Below are 16,499 nucleotides of genomic sequence, written 5' to 3' on the forward strand. Positions count from 1 at the left end.
ACTTAAATCACACATAAATCATAATGATTTAAATGTTCAAGATAAAAAAAATTTTTTTAACAAACGCTGTGTAATTTGTAAAAAATAAAATAAATAAATACATAATAAATGTTAAAAATGGTCCGAGTGCCCCTTAAATGTTTTAGCGGCATAATTTTGTATATGTCTACATTACGTCCGTGGATAATGGGTGATATTCACTGTTGTTTGGTTTAGCCTGATCAGATCGATAAAATCGAGAATCGATTGAGCTAAAGACAGGCAAACCAAACGATCACAGTGCAAGTCGATGGATCCAACGACTGCGAAAAGCAGCGATGACATTTTAACCAGAAGACCAAAACAATTTCGGCGTCGTGCAGTATCATTTTATTTAAATTAAATTACATTTATTTGTATCTAATAATAAGCGAGAGAGGAGAAAGAGTCAACACTACAAGAAACTCTGCGTTAGTGGGTTTATTTATGAAGCGAAGACTTCCATGAAGCCTTTGCCACACATATAAGATGAATAGTGAACTAACAAAGACTTCCCGTGCACACAAGGGATGCAGACAAAACAAGTAAACTGCATTGTGGGACATCCTGCGATGGAAATTTAACAGTTTTCCTCGCTATATTATATTCTAATGAGCTTCTTCTGTCTAATCGTACACTGCTAATATTGGGTTATAAAGTCTCAGGATTGGTTCGGTCTGTGGGCTCAGCGCTCCACATCGCAAAAATAAGCCATGCAGTGTGAGTTGTGGCCTATAGCCGGCGACAGAGAGCCCCATTTCTGTAAAAACAACATCTCACCTTCTTTCTTTAGTCCAAGTGCTGGAGCACGTTTGAGTGACCATGGAGTGCGTTTGCTGTCATGTAGTTGAGCGTTAATACGGCGTGAATAGCAGGAGAGGGGGACTTTCGCGTGGATACGAGGAGCCACAGTCGAGCCATGGCTGCACGGGAGGAAGGAGAGGTTTTGCACAGTAAAACAAGGCACCACGACGGAGCTGGAAGTGTAAACAGCTCAGAAGGCTTCAGGAACGGCTATGTGAAGAGCTGCGTCACCCCCCTGAAACAGGACCATCAGAGGGGATTTTTGTTTAGCGTGTGCAGGTTTTGCAACGAAGACATTCTCAGCTCCAAACTGTTAAAGGTCTCTGCCCTGTACGTGGGCGCTTTTGTGATTTTCGCGGTCTCCTTTCTAATTTCCAGGAGCTTGCAAAGTGACTCGCTTTGGGATTTGCGGACTTTTTTGTCGGGCTTCTCCCAGTCCATCAGTCCTTTATTCAGCATAGGATGTGCTTTCTTCTTCCTGACACTTTACCTGAGGAGGAAAAAGAAGGAGAGCACCAAATGCTGGCTGGTGTCACTGCCAGCATCGTGTTACCTCGGGGATTTTTTGGTCTTGCGGTTTTTACAATGGGGAGAGGACCAGCACCAGATGCAAATGGTGGGCAGGTTGTTATTCGTGTTGGGATGTGTGGGTCTGCTCACGCTGATCCCAACGCTAAAACTCAAACACAGTGTTCTCATACTGGTTTTTGCCAGCGTTGTGTGGCTTGTTTCTTTCACAAGTTTGAGCGGTCTGCCCGCACTGCTCAGACCGCTCTTTGCCTGCTTTGCGGGGGTTTCTGGCTCCCTGTTGGGGCTCTGCTTTGACCGCTACTACCCGTCGAGGGAAGCACCGAGTGGGATTTCCAGCGCGGAGGAAAAGGTCCCTGTGATCAGACCTAGGAGAAGGTCCAGTTGCGTGTCGCTGGGGGAGACGTCGACCAGCTATTATGGCAGTTGTAAAATGCCTCGCAGACCTTCGTTGCCCTGTATATCCAGAGAGCAGGTAGGTCTCCCCCCTGCAGGACCACGTCTGTTGCTGCTGCTGTTGTTGTTGTTGTTGCAAAAGTAGGCCCACTGTTCATCCACAGCTACTCTGAGTGCACATGTGCACAAGTTGAAAGCACAATACTGTATCACTAAAGCCCACACAGAGCATTTACAAAAGTCACTTTGGTAGAATTTGTTTTCCAAATTCAATATGGTTGCTGCAGGTTGCTTCTAACACGTATATAATATTCTTATATTAATGCTAATAATCTGTGATCGATAATGTCAAGCAAATGGCCAAAACCCCGATTTTAACCCTGAAACACAATGCTACCATTGGTTTGAAGTGCACTCGGATACAAAACTTAGGCAGTGCTGTCTCTCCACATTTTCGTGGGAATGTCCTCACCGAAGAGCTCGTGTGGCACACAAGCCATAAAATGCAAGTGCACGTCAACATCCTCCTGGCAGCATAACAGCACAGCCAGCAACAAAGCAAGTGATGTGGGCTCAGTCCCACATGACAAACAGTCAACAACACAAAATGATGGCGAGCGCGCACTGGCATCTTTCAGTGTCCACAATCCCACAGCAGAGCCTGCGGTGCTCCTTTCCACTTTGCAGCACTTCTGAAAACTGATACACCCACATGGAGTGATATGCGTACAAAATGAAGACTATCAGGTTGCATGCAATATGTTGGGAGCAAACAGCTTACGCCGCCCGTCGCCTTAATTTAAGTGTAGGCAGTGTAGACAAATGCCAGCATTATTGTTGCCAGTGCTATTCTTTAGTGGATGCCAAGCCATCAGTTCACACACATTGTTTTGTGTCCTTCGAGGTTTGTTACAAATGATAAGAGAACTAAAAATATATGTCCAGTTTGTCTCAGTTGTGCTATTTCCAGTAGTTGTTTTTAACCTCATTGTGTTGTGTGCCGTTAGAAGCCTGATAGTCACATTGCACTAGGCCTCAAACAGAGCACCGAAAAGTTGAATGCACCTTGTGTGTTGCTGAAAATGATGGAGAAGTGAATAGTTACATGGTAGGTTGTAATATCTGTGAATTAGGCTTTGGGATTAAGGCCTCAGCTCCAGCATTTGTCAGCTTCTCATTATTATTATTTATAAGAACTGACCTTAAATATTTTTGGGAAAAATATTTGAATAGAAGTGGAAATTTGCAAAGTCAACCCAACAAAAGCAAAGAACTGTTGCCTCGCTGTGTGCCTGCAGTTAGTTTTTAGGCTTTTTGCTGATAGGAATTTAATTTAAAATTACTGGGCAATACTGCTTTCAGCTAAAAAGTAAAAACGGGACACTGATTGCAAATTAACAAATTAATAATAAACTTTAGTTCCCACATGTTATCATCACAGTATCCTGGCCTCTCTTCCAGTGAACACTAAAGCAAAGAGTTTTTCTTTGTGACTAGAAGAGACAAACAGCTTAAGTGCTCTCCATCTGCTGCGTGGACACATGCCAGTCAGGTGAATTAAAGCCTGGATTGCCCGTTAGTTGTCAATGTGTGAGTGAGTGTGTAGTGAAGAGCTATCAGGGATGTTTGTGTCTGTTTTATATTGCACATAAGTAATAATTAATGATTTAAAGACCTGACCGTTTCTGTGTCAGATGCAGATTAAAAAAAAATAAAATACAGAGACAGATAAAAACACTCAGGGTTCATTGGTAATGTCAAACACGTTATTTATTTTCACATAACAGTTCAGTTCATAACAGTTCTGCATTTCTGACTAGGGTACTGGTTTCTGTCTTTCAGTTGCAAAGACAGGAGGTTGTTTTTCTGTTTGCAGCAACATGTGGTTTTCAATATAAAATGTCTATCGCCTTGGGAAAACCAATTTAAAGTTCAACCCCAATGCAGACACAAGTCAAGATGCTCTGGATCAGAACTACAGACATGAGTGTGCGACTAGAGTCAGACTAAAGATATTCAAATTGTGCTTTCAAATCTCAAAACAGAACATTAGAATCATTGTCAGATCACAGTTGCATGCTATCATGCTCCCTCATCGCACGCAAAACTGCATGTTGATTTGAACTATTATGTACTTTATTAGCGCTAACTTCAGCATCAGTGCTTTTTGCACCATCATGTATAACAGTTCCATTAATGAAATGGGGCTCGTCAGGGCTTAAACCCACGGCCAACAACCTTTAACAAAACAGATAATGATGTAAACACAGCTTCCCTTTTTTTAATCTCTGATAAAAGACCGTTTTATAACTGTGGCAGTGCAGAAAATAATGGAGCAGATAGAGGACATTCCAGTTGATGCGTCACATTTCTCCGTATGTTTTTTTTATTTGTATTTTTACATTATGATACTCCTTGTGTAAAAAAAAGAAAGAAAAGGATGTAGCGCACAACAGTGGCTGTTTTTTGTCATCAAGTGGAATTTTGCAAAGTTGAGACTCATCTATATCCTGTGTTTGGTGACTTTAGCGGGTTCTGTCAGAAAAATCAAAAACAGCCTTTAGTCTTTCTACAATACATCTATTCACAATAGTAGGAAGCTTTTTTTAAAGTCATGATTGAACTAGCAGATATGCTCTCAATAACGCGCCATTGTTATTAGTCTTGTTCCATCATGAATACCCTTAAAAAAGGCAGCTTCAGACAGTGCAACTCCTAAGAGACACCACAGTCAGATATATATTTATACCTTTTTAGGCGCATGTTTCTAACAACAATAAGTAGCAGATAATGAATAATGTTTAATTGGTGCTTACAATAAATGTAAGTAAATCAAGGACATTTTCCATGTTTCTTTTCCACTGAGCTAATGTCACTGATGACAGACTTCCTAATTTGAAATGTGAATCTATTGAAACAAGATCCCAGCCGCTGTGGCATTATATTGCAATAGTAATGAGACAAGATTATATCCAGTGACGAAACATAGAATTAGAAGAATTTTCCCTGGAAATTTGAATTAAATGCATAAAATAACAACTTTAGTGCTTTTAAGTTAACAATAATTAAAATAACTTAACATTGTAACTTGTAGGAAGTCTGCACGATAATGTCACATAATACCACTGAAAAATGTATATCACTATGTAACCATATTAGTTATTTCCATCCACTCTTGGCTCTTCCTGTCACATGGAGCGCCACTAGCGAGCGCTCCGGCAGCGCTCGATGGGGTAATTTGTTTACATATTTCAGTTGCACGTCACCAGCGGATAGTATCTGCCTCTTCAAAGCCTGTTTGTAGTCAACGGTGTGGTTTTTCCTCAAGTGGGGGAAAAAGTGTGTCTTCACCCAGCAAAATTCCCGTGCTTTGTTAAAGTAGCTCCCTTTTTTGGTCCTAAATCATCATCGGAAGCTGACTCACAGCTCTTACGCTCAGATGTGCCTGGGCCTAAAAAGATAAAATATTAAAAAACAATTTGTGCAGTTTCCCTTTTCACCTTCTCCTTTTTGAGGAGTGCTGGATCTCCTCTAGTATGTAAAAAAAGCCAACCTTTAACTTGATTTTCATGGTATTGAGGTTCACAGAGAAGTGAATCTGGCAACTATGGCAACACGTCTGTTGATGCGGCCAAAAATCATACTTTAGTCAGCACCGTGTGTTTCCCTTTGCTTGAGATCGTTACTGCTGGATGTTCTGTCTTAGACACGTGAGGACCTCACAGTAGAAGGTATATGATTATAATCTGCCTCTGGGAGACAAATTCATGTACTACCTGATGAATGTTGAAAACAAAATGCTACACAGCACATGCTTGTGGCTACACGCCAGGTCCAGTGTGTTCCTTTTATCATTTGACTAGATATCCAGCTCTTATCACCAGATGTCGGGCGTGTTTATATAAAATTTCTTTCTTTGCTGTGTGTCCTTTCCAAGAGGTCCATGATGAGGTTGCAGAGTGCACAATGAAATAGAGTGTAATTGGACTTCCAGGAAGCAATAAAAAAAAAAGCAAACGTTTCTAAAGTGAGAGATGTACGACGAGATGGTGTTGACATGGATCATTGGTCATATTAGAGTTATGTATGGTTTTTGACTTTTATGGGCTCGTTCCCAAAACTTTTTGATCACGCCTCATGAGAGGAGAGACATAATTTTGTGCTAAATCATTTTTTAAGTGTCTTTCTAGAACGTCTCTGATTTTGTTAAAGTTACACCACAACATATTTTCGTCAGACAGTAATAACTTCTTAACTTCTTTCAAATCACTGTTTATGAGCGAGAAAAATCATTTTTCTTTATGTTAGGGCATTTTTTACTGCCTTCTTTGCCTGTCTTCTCTTTCTTTAAGTTTTATTTTCAATTGCAAAGTAGTCAAATTACAAAAGTCTGTTTTTAAAAGTACCCTACTATTTAATCATTGATCTTTCTTTTTGGTATTTTTGGTATCACTAAGATAGAACTATAATGATGGTTTACAGGTGCCACAGATATATACTTCTATATCCATTTGGTTCATTATGCAAAGCCTTATTTTAATTTTACACCTCAAATGTATGTACATAACAAGTACTGTCTGTAATATGCACATTCTAGCAGATTTTCCTTAAATTGTGTAAAACAGTGTACATAGTTTTTTGGTGTGCAGATATTGTTTATGTAGCTGGCTCCCAAAATTTTATTTGTCTTGCTTTGCATTGTGTTTCCACCGTGGGCCTTACACTGGTGGAGGTGGAACAGTATGAGTAAAAACATGGTAATAAAAGCAGTTTTAACCTAGTTTTTCCCCCCCTAAAATCTCGTTTACAAATCACTTCTGTGAGTTAAATGTGAGGATACATTTATGAACATACTGTTTTAACCTTAAAGCTTTAAGATGTTTTTCTTTTAAAGTGTTATGTCAGCCACCAAGTATTGCTCACAAAGTCCCCAGTCACTTGAAGGTATTATTCCAATTTCTGGTACATTACAGTACCAGAAATTGGTTAACAATTGTGTAGAACTAGTATTTCTTTGATGTTTAGACAAAAGCCATCACCGTTGTTTCTTAAAGGTAAAGTTAGGAATTTTGGACTCCAGAGTTGCTGTAGAATAACTTGAATTGAACTTAGGGTATGCACTGCTATTACACTCCGTTGCAGTCCTGACAGAACCAAAGGCCGAGGAGTTATTCCTGTTCCTGTTATAGTTTTTTGAAGTCCGGTGCCTGGGGCGCATGCTTAATTGGTCCATTGCAATGTAAATTCTCTAGGAAAAGCCCCTAAAAAACCAGCAGGCATATCTGAAAGGAGTTTTGCCCTCACTGTCTGATGACAGAATCTATGTCGCTCTGACCGAAGCGGACCCTAGTGGACTGGGAGACATGGGTTTATTAGATAGCAAAAATCAGGATTTACAATTGTGTTCCCAATTAAATTTGGAATTAAAAATTCAATCATTCAGTCCCTAATTTCAGTTACCAAAAGTTGGCATTTGAAAATTAATGAAAAGGTTTGTAGTCATAAAAAATATTTGATGGAATACAATACAACAGCAAGTCAAGTATCATGACTGGCTAAAAAAGGAGCATCCTGGTTCGACAAATTGTTTAAGAATTGAAAAATCATGTTTGTGAATGGAAAATTGAATGTCCAGTCAAATATTATTACCTTTTAGAAAATCCGATCACCTGATGTCTGAATGTGTAATCTGAATCAGTTTATACATTTCAATACTGCATCTAAAATGCAAAGTAAAGCTTTCTAAATAAAATCAGGAAAAGCTGAAGCCTTCTCTGACTCGGTGTCCATTTATGTGGAGTGGCAAAGTGTCCTGTACCACGGAGTTATACAAAGAAAATGAAGGAAGCATTTTGTTTTAGTAAACTACTGATTTGTAATTACTGGTTCATTGCCATAAGTGACAGGCTTTGGAAGAGCTTTATTTTGAAAAGACTGAACCTCCAAACAGGTGTAATATGTTAGCTACGTAACACCTCCGACTCTGAAGACATTTAAGCACATTCACGGTTCCACTCGTGTCCACTCAAATCATGAACTTTTTATTTTAACTGTATACTGTTTACTACCTTTGTAAATTTTATCTGTCATTTTTTAAATACTCTCAGGTAGTGGGCAAGCATAAAAATGAAATAGACTTTGCCGTTACAGCCTTACTTAATCTTTTGTCAACCGCAACTCTACAATTTAAATAGAATTGTACCAACTGCACTAGTGTCAGCGCTTCTTTGGGCAAGAAGCAAATGCAAAAATGAGAGGACATCATCAGGATTTCACCTTGAGTCAAAAAACTACTTTACTATTCTTGAAAGCCAATTTCTCAGCTCTCGCTGCTTGTGACTGTATGGGAACAGTTTCTGTTGTTAGTTGAGAACACGATTTTTTGTAATGTGTGATCCTTGAATGTGTCAGATTGACAAGATAGGAAAACCCTTTGTGGTTGCTGTCACCTTAAATTCAGGCTATGAATTTTAGACTTAGTTTTAGTTTCAGTTAATGTTAACTTGTGCTCTCAGTTTTACGTTTTGTCACTCAAAATCTGCACAGCCAAAGCATTGTGGGTTAACTGCAATCGCAGAATCTTTGATTTACTATGTTAACTGTGTGTGTTAAATTCTTATTTAATAGATATTTTAAACAGATCAATGATTTCAATCTGACTTAGTAAAAACTATATTTCGCTAATTTCATTGTGGGATCAGTCTTGCACTTTGAGACTGTCTAATAGTCATAAGGGTCACCGGATGGAAAAAACAAACAAACCCAAGAACCCACAAACCAAGTGAAAATTTATATTAACCGCTCCATATTTGGTTATGGGCCTTTAGAATAATTTATCTCCAATGACTGTTTTTCCAAAACAGTGATTTTATTGTCCAACCCTCTCTGTCAGCGTGCGTCTGTGAGATCAACTGAGGTATTTTGAGACGGAGAGAGTAAAGTAGACTTAATTTTTTTTTAAAGTAGGATTAATGTATTTGGGCTTTCATGGCAGAAATCTAAAAGCTCTGCTTCATGACTAAGACCTCAGAGGCTGTATTAGCAGGCCAGTGTTGAATTCAGGGAGACAGCCCTTTTATGTGTGGTTACCACTTCACGGGGGCAAGAAGAAGTAAATAATACACTTAACTAACCCCCCCTCCCATCAGCGCAACCCCCACCATGCAGACAGGAACAGAGAAGCAGGCGGTAGAGAGAAAGGTTGGAGGGAGAGCAGCGAAAACGCAGAGCAGCTCTCAGCTGTCACGTTAGCTTGCTGTAAAGCCATGTGGAATGATATAACATTGACGTCACAACCAAGTGACGTACAACAGGGTTATTGCAGAGAAGGGGGGGGGGGGGGGGGATTACAAGTCTTATTAATTGCCTGGTAGTATATAATGTCTGCCTCCAGCAGCGATGAGAAAGAGCGAAGCACTCAGTCTTTAGGCAGTGTGCAGTATGAAGTGTGTTTTGGTGGAAAAAAGGTGCCACAAAAAAAAAAGAGTCTACTTCATATCAACTTATTCATTCAGAAAATCACATAAAGGTCCAAAATATATAGAAATTATATATTTATCTGTAATTATACTTTGCTTTGATATATGCATATATTTTGCTGGCAGTTTATTTAATTCTGTAAGCACTGTGTAAGTTAATGTTTACTTTGAGCAAATCCTGCCTTATCAGTATTTTCAGAAAAGCAGTCACGTATGTGTTGGAGAATCAGTGCTTGTAATCTGCTCGGGCCTAAATGCAGTTGATCTACAGATCAAATCGTGGTGAAAAACGTACGTTTTTACTGTTATGCGTCTTTAGCCTCTTCATGTGTTGTTTGTGGAGATGTAAACCCTTGATGCACGTTTAGTTTTCCCCCCCTTTGATTTGCTGTTATATCAAAACTGAAACACTGTCTGAGCAATGTATATTAAATTCAGGAGTAGTGTGTGTGTGTGTGTGTGTGGACTGCATGCTGAAACAAGCACTGTTTTGTGTTCCAATACACATTTAATCCTGGTCATTGCATCTTTTTCAATTTGGTATTAAGTATGAAAAAAGCATATATATCTCATATTTTAATTGTATAAAAGATAATCAAATCAAGTCTGATTGGCTGAGATTGGGCCACTCGGGGCCTGATATTTACAGAGGATGCATCGTGAACACTTAAGACAGCACTGATATGTAGTTTTATGTTGTTGTTGTTTTTTTTAACTTAGAAAATAATTTAAAATAAAATAGTAGACGTGTTTGTGTAGTATAAAAAAAATTTAATCATTGTTTTTTTTCCCTCTCAGTCCAAGTCAGACAAGAATAGTTTTCAAATATAGGAATTGTGTTTTTCTTGGTTTCTAAATTGAAATGGAAATAGCCATTTTTAGCGAAAGTGATAATTCTCTGGGACAAATTGTGAGCCAAGCTGAGCCTCTGTTGAACTGAAGGAGAGTGATACATGAGGGGTAAACTGTGTGTTTAGGAGGTTGTGTAACAGTTGCGATATCAAGACCAAGATGTCCCAATTCTCAACGTAGCAACTTTTCACTGATTCCACAGGTAGCTTTCATAATATAGGTAACAATTTTATAAATATTAAATTAATCAGTAATATTGTCTGTATGAGTGATGGAAATTCTTCAGGTGTTTCTGTTTGAAAAGTGTATAATTTGCAAGCCCCAGTTGGGAATTGCACTGGTTAAAACTCTTGCTTTTTGGGATTGGATCCAGATGGGCTGCCGTGATAGCTTCTGTGAATTCTGCTCCCAGCCCGCTTTCTTTAAAGTCAAAACTAGTTTGCGTAGCTGCTTTTAATTTCTCATCGCAGCGGCAGAAGTGTTAGAAAGGGTTAACTTGTGCGAGGCGCAGAGTGAAACAGGATGCAGCGACTGCATTGTCAGCCTGCTGGTGTGAGTGCAAACAGATGAGGAAATGCTGGAGCGGGTACTCCAAAACTCGGGTTGCCCTGGAAACGGTTTGCGTCATGATCACCAGCAATTAGCTTGCAGCTCTTTAGTTTTCATGATAGGTCTACCAGAGCTTAGCCTAATGACTCTGGTGTCTGAGGAGTCACTGTCTAAAAGGGGGCTGAAAAAAAATTATGAATTTATAGTTTTATTTTCTTTGGTTTTTGTTGTTGTTGTTGTATTTTTTTTTAACATTTTGTTTACAAGACTAACAATAAATTACAGTTATTTGAGGGATTAGTTATGGCAGCATGTCCCCTGTTTCTTATTTGTCTCTAATGAGCCTTAATGTGCTGTCCCGACTTTGTCTCAGCCTGTATTATTATCTATACAAAGCTTATTTGTGCTGAGTTTGTGTGTTGTTGAGGCCCAGAATGTTGGACTGGTCAGAGCGATGCGGAGCCATTGCCATCAGATAAATCTGGGCCATTAAAAAAAAAAAAAAAAAAAAAAAAATCTGCAACTGTTGTGCCAGCCTCCCATACTTTGCATATCTTGGCTTCTGCTCAGGTTTTCTTAAATACACCACGAGATTCCCCACAATTCAAACATTTTAGGTGGCGTTGCTTTTTAAGTTCAGGCTGAGGTAGCTGAACTTTTCACGTGCTGGCTGTTTGCTCAGTCCAGTGATGGTGTGTGAGCAGCGTGGTAGGGTTAAATTTGACTGCTGTGACATAGATGGTGGGAGCCCCCTGTGAGAATTTAAGTGTGGAGAAGGAGAGGTTAAGGATGTAATAAATTTCAGTCTAACGTAAAAGAGCACATGCCATGGGTTTTACTGACTGTTAATAGTCTCCAGACAACTTTATTGACATAACCTAATCTTTTCCTCCAATGTTCTTAAAGTGTTTTCAGCTTTTGCTGGTGATTCGTTCTTACAATTATCATTTTTTGCCTTGCAATCTTTCTCCCTCGTCTTTTCTCTCGCTCAGTATCTGTTTCTCATTCTCTCTGAGTTTCTTTCTGTCTCTCTGTGTGCGCCTCTTTTGAAAACGGTGTCAGCACTGCTGCTTTTACACCAAAAGGCTGTTGCTAAGTGACGGTTGACGTCAGCCGCAGCTACAGAGGAGGGCTTGTGTGTGTTTAGCAGCTGAGGGCAGATCCTACTGAAAAGGGCAAAACTGTGAAGCGCTATTAGTCACTGCAATGAAAACCCTAACTCCAACCAACAAGATCGTCATTTGCACTAACTGTGCACGAATTATTCAGAGCAACTCATGTTTAAAAGTAAATATTTTAAAGTGGAATGATGAGGTTTAGACTCATATATATTCTTTTGTAAGGGGGGGGGGGGACTGCACCCGACCAATCCCCACCCCCTTTTCTTCACTTTTTCTTCAGTCTGTCACTGTCTCACTTTTTTTCTCACTTTAACCCCCACTCCTCCATCTACCCTTCCCCCAACACGCAAACACACACTCACACAGACACACACGCACGCACGCACACTGAAATGTCAGATCCCCCTTCCTCTCAAGTCAGATTTTGTAGGTAGATTTAGTGTCGGACAGAGGTCTCTAACTCGGAGCTTCAGGGTGATATCTCCCCCATCCTGTCAAGGCTGCTCTTGATCTACTGGCAGTTGTTCAAGGTAATCAATTCCTAGGGAACCTGTATCATTGTTTACATCAATGCAATCTGCTCTCCCTCCTGTGACAGCAAATTTTCAAATTTGAAATAAAAAGTGCAAACTACACTGCTAATATTTTTTTTTTTTTTTACAACCCCAATTCCAAAAAAGTCATGGTGCTGTTTAAAATTTAAATAAAAAACAGAATGATTTTCTAATCTTATAAACCCAGAGTTTATCCACAATAGAACATAGAAAACATATCAGATCTGGCACATTTCACTATTTTGTTAAAAAAAAAAAAAAATCTAATTTTGAATTTGATGGCAACAACTCGTCTCAAAAAAGTTGAGATGGGATGGAACAAAAGCCTGGAAAAGTAAGTGGTACTGAAAGGAAACAGCTGAAGGAACGTTTTGCAACTAATTACGTCAACTGGCAGCAGACAAATAACACGACTGGGTATAAAAAGAGCATCTTTTAATCAAGAGGCAGAGTATATAAGAACTAAAGATGGGCAAAGGGTCACCAATTTGAAAAAAAAAATGAAAGAAAAAAAAGAAATACATTCACAATTTCCCTTAACATAAAATTACAGACACTCTGGGTACGTCATCACTTACAGGGCATGATATCAGCCAATTATTTAGAGAATCTGGAGAAATCTCTGTGCGCAAGCGACAGTGGCAAAACTTTGTATTGAATCCCTGTGATCTTCAGGCCCTGCATCTCTGCACCTTAATTTTAACAAAGGAGTAATATAGCTGACATTGTTTTAATCAGTAAATATCCCTGGACCCTCATTTTGAAGATAACTAATTTTTTTTAGAACTGTCCCTAAAGTTGCGTTGTTTAACAACTACAACACCCAGACGAAGCGCCGTCACTGTAGTGTGCTCTGTTTTGCTCTTACTGTTGTCTCGTTTGATCTCCTTGATGAAATCTTGTGTTTTACCCGGGAAGCTGATGTGGCTTCACTCTTTGCATATTACCACTAGTCTTGCAGGTGCAGTCAGTTTGTGTCATATCCCCAGGGTCCACAGCAGCTGGCGAACCAAATAACACTTTTGATGCATTGTATAACCTCACTTGTTTTTTTCCTCTACAAAATGTCTTTTGTTTGCCCAGGCACCATTGCCTGTTGTTTCCCCCTTTGGTTAAGGTTTCACTATCAAACCTAAGTATTTTATGTAAGTAAGTATTGCCTGAGTTTGTTCACTCATTATCTTATCTCCATATCTAAGAGTTTATCTTCCAAAGTTTTGTTTTTCATCTGTGATGCATGTACCTCCGTCTGCCGTGGAAGCGCATCATCCTTGGCCGTCAATATTCATAGTTTGTGACATCCGTCCAGAAGGAAGCATAGATACTATAAGTGCTACTATGATTATTTTGCAACATGTTTCCATCTCACAGTCTGTTTACTGTTTACAGTTTTTGCAGAACCATATTTTCTCAGTCGAAATTATCAGAAGTTTCAGCAGATCAGTGCAAGGAACATCTTAGTAGGTGGCCTCTAATCTAAAAAGCTTGTGCTTTCGTGATGCTCACTGGGGAAAAATATTTGTGAGAAACATTACAGAGTAATGGCACAGGAGTTCATGAGTCTGTATACAGCAAAAGATGCAAAATGATTATGGCTAATAGAGGCTGCTGCAGGTGGAACAAGCACAACACAGAAGATCCATGGACAGGGTTATGGGGTTTAGCAGTCATATGGAGCTGACTGATGGCAGAATGAGTAAGCGTAGCGCACATGGTTTAATTACTGCAGCTAAGAGGTGGGGAGTTAGAGCTGGGATCTGCCCCAAATTATTACTGATCCTTCAGATGGTCTCGTCATGATATGTCCATAGGATTTTTTGGAGAGTGATATACAGGGATCAAGGCATGATGGAAGAGGAATTACTGTCAAAATTTTAATGTGTTTATTTAGTTAGTTTACTTTAGCAATGTGTAGGTCCCCTTGAATAACTCCTAAACTGCTCTGTTCTGTCTGTGCGTGGACCTCTGGGGTTGTCCGCTTGTTTCTCTTGCAGTCCGACTCTCCTTCTTTGTCCTTATCTGTCTCAACTGTATCAAAGGATCAACCGGATCAGCAGTGGACTTGATGCCACATATCAACAGCAGGCTCCCTGGCACGACTCTACAGACATGGAGCATTAGGCACGGCAGTAGTTGGCTGGATTTAGGCACGGATTAAAGATGAAATATGTGCAACATAAGCTTAACTGTACTCAGAACAGATCATATAGAAAGTTTTGTGGCTCTAAACACAGACACATCAGGTTGGTGTTTATACATTTAGCAAAAAACACAGGCATAAATTCAATTTAAAAATAGAGGTAAATACACTTGGCAGTTTTCAAAACTCGCTAGATGGCTGTAAGAGTTGTTTCCATTCTCTTTTGGTTTGTCTTTTTCATATACAATGACTTGGGACCAGGTTCAGAGCGCCGGCATGTCCACAAATTTACCAAAGGCTAGTAAATCATCAGCCATATGTAAAATATTTAAGGTATTTATTATAGGCATCAAGGCAAAGGGTTGAAGAGGCAAACAGGAGGGTAAAGATAGAAATGCGAGAGTCTCTCTCACCAACTCTGCTTAGACGACACCATCAGGAACGATGACAAGGACGGTAGTAAAAAAACTAGTAGGGGATGTTGGGTTGTTTGAAAGGAGTTATCAGGTCGTTAAGATAATGTTTAGAGACATAAACAAATCCACAGCACAGGTTTCTGAGAAATAAAAGGTATTTAAAAGTAGAATTTAATAGGATTTTTTAGTATAGTATAGCTATAGCTATGTTGTATGAAAGAGTTATATATGTCTTGAGCAAAAAAGGAAATAAATCCAATTTTCTGCTATATTGATGTATTTATTATTTTTCTTTAGAAGCGTTTTATACAACTTGACTCTTCCTTTTCATCAGCACCACAGTTTAATACCTAGAAAGAGTGTGTTCTACACATGTTGGTGAAATGGGTACACAAAGATCTTACCTTTGTTCTTCTTATCTCTGTTTAGTAAACCTACTTCAGGTTTGTTTGTGTTACTCTGACTCATCTGACAGTCCGTCAGAGTTCATGCTATGTTGCATCTGTTTCAGGTGACGTAGGCAATGCTCGCCAAGGTCTAATTTTATACTTTTCGATTTCGACTCATCTGGCCACAGAGCAGTATTCCACTTTGCCTCAGTCCATTTTAAATGAGCTTTGGCGTAGAGAAGACAGTGGCATTTCTGGATCATGTTCACATGCGGCTTCTTCATCGCACGATAGAGCTTTAATCTGCATTGTGACCTGCATTCACAAGTAATGATTTCTGGAAGTGTTCTCGAGTCCATGCGGTGATTTCCTAAATCGCTAAATCATGTCTGTTATTAATGCAGAATCACCCGAGGGCCAGAAGATCACAGGCGTGCAATAATTATTTTTTAAACTTGTCCCTTGTGCACGGAGATTTCACCAAATTCTCTTTTCATAATATTACGTACTATAGATGATGAGATATTTAAAGCCTTTGCATTTATTCTTAAATTGTTCCGCAACTCGTAGCTGCATTTTTCTGCAGATGAGTGAACCTCTGCTCATACCTAATTGTGTTACTACCCTGCTGCTAATTAACCTAATCAACGACAAAATGTCCTTTTATCGATACTTACTTTTTGAGCCTTTTCTTGCCCCCGTTCAAACGCTTTGAGACGTGTCATTAAGCTGAATTTCAGTTTAAAATGAGTCAGTGATTTTTAATTAAAAGGTAAAATTCCAGAAGTATTTATTTTAATTAAATCGAAATAAAGTTAATAGAAACATTTGTAAAGGTGGAAACTATATTTACTGGCAAAGATTTAACATTTTTGTTTTGTCACTGTGGGGATATAATATATGTTTAATAATATATAATATATATATAATATATATATAATATATGTTTAATACAATATATATAGTCTAAATACAGCCTATTCAGAATCATTTCACCTTAAACTTTAGTGAACACATTTACTTTGACTTCTGCTGGTTTTCTTTTGATTCACAAAAGTTCTCTGTTTTCCCTCCAGCAGTTTCTCCACGTTTTGTCGTAGATAGCGTACCGGTGTCGTGACAGTTTCACTTCATTATGTGTGTACTAAACACCAGAGACTCCACACTGTGAAAGACGCTGCAATCACGTATGAAGCCAGGGTAGATTATTCTCATGCTTTTGGACAATGTAACAAAAGTAATCTTGAAGCCTTT

The 16,499-nt window shown here is 39.0% G+C and overlaps 1 protein-coding gene across 2 annotated transcripts in view; it reads left to right on the plus strand.

Annotated features, from left to right (window-relative positions):
• Positions 1-807: 807 nt before the first annotated feature.
• The window catches only part of pde3b (phosphodiesterase 3B), a 46,112-nt gene continuing 30,420 nt past the window's right edge, over positions 808-16,499 (plus strand). For both annotated transcript variants that reach the window (XM_085454652.1, XM_085454660.1), the window contains exon 1: positions 808-1,825. In XM_085454652.1, coding sequence (XP_085310778.1) covers positions 938-1,825 — 888 coding nt within the window. In that variant the 5' untranslated portion in view covers positions 808-937. The remainder of the gene's footprint in view (positions 1,826-16,499) is intronic.

The sequence above is a fragment of the Copadichromis virginalis genome, linkage group LG1, assembly GCF_057382275.1.
Source record: "Copadichromis virginalis isolate Kocher_CV1m ecotype Utaka linkage group LG1, C_Virginalis_male_GT1.1, whole genome shotgun sequence".
NCBI classification, from domain to species: domain Eukaryota; kingdom Metazoa; phylum Chordata; class Actinopteri; order Cichliformes; family Cichlidae; genus Copadichromis; species Copadichromis virginalis.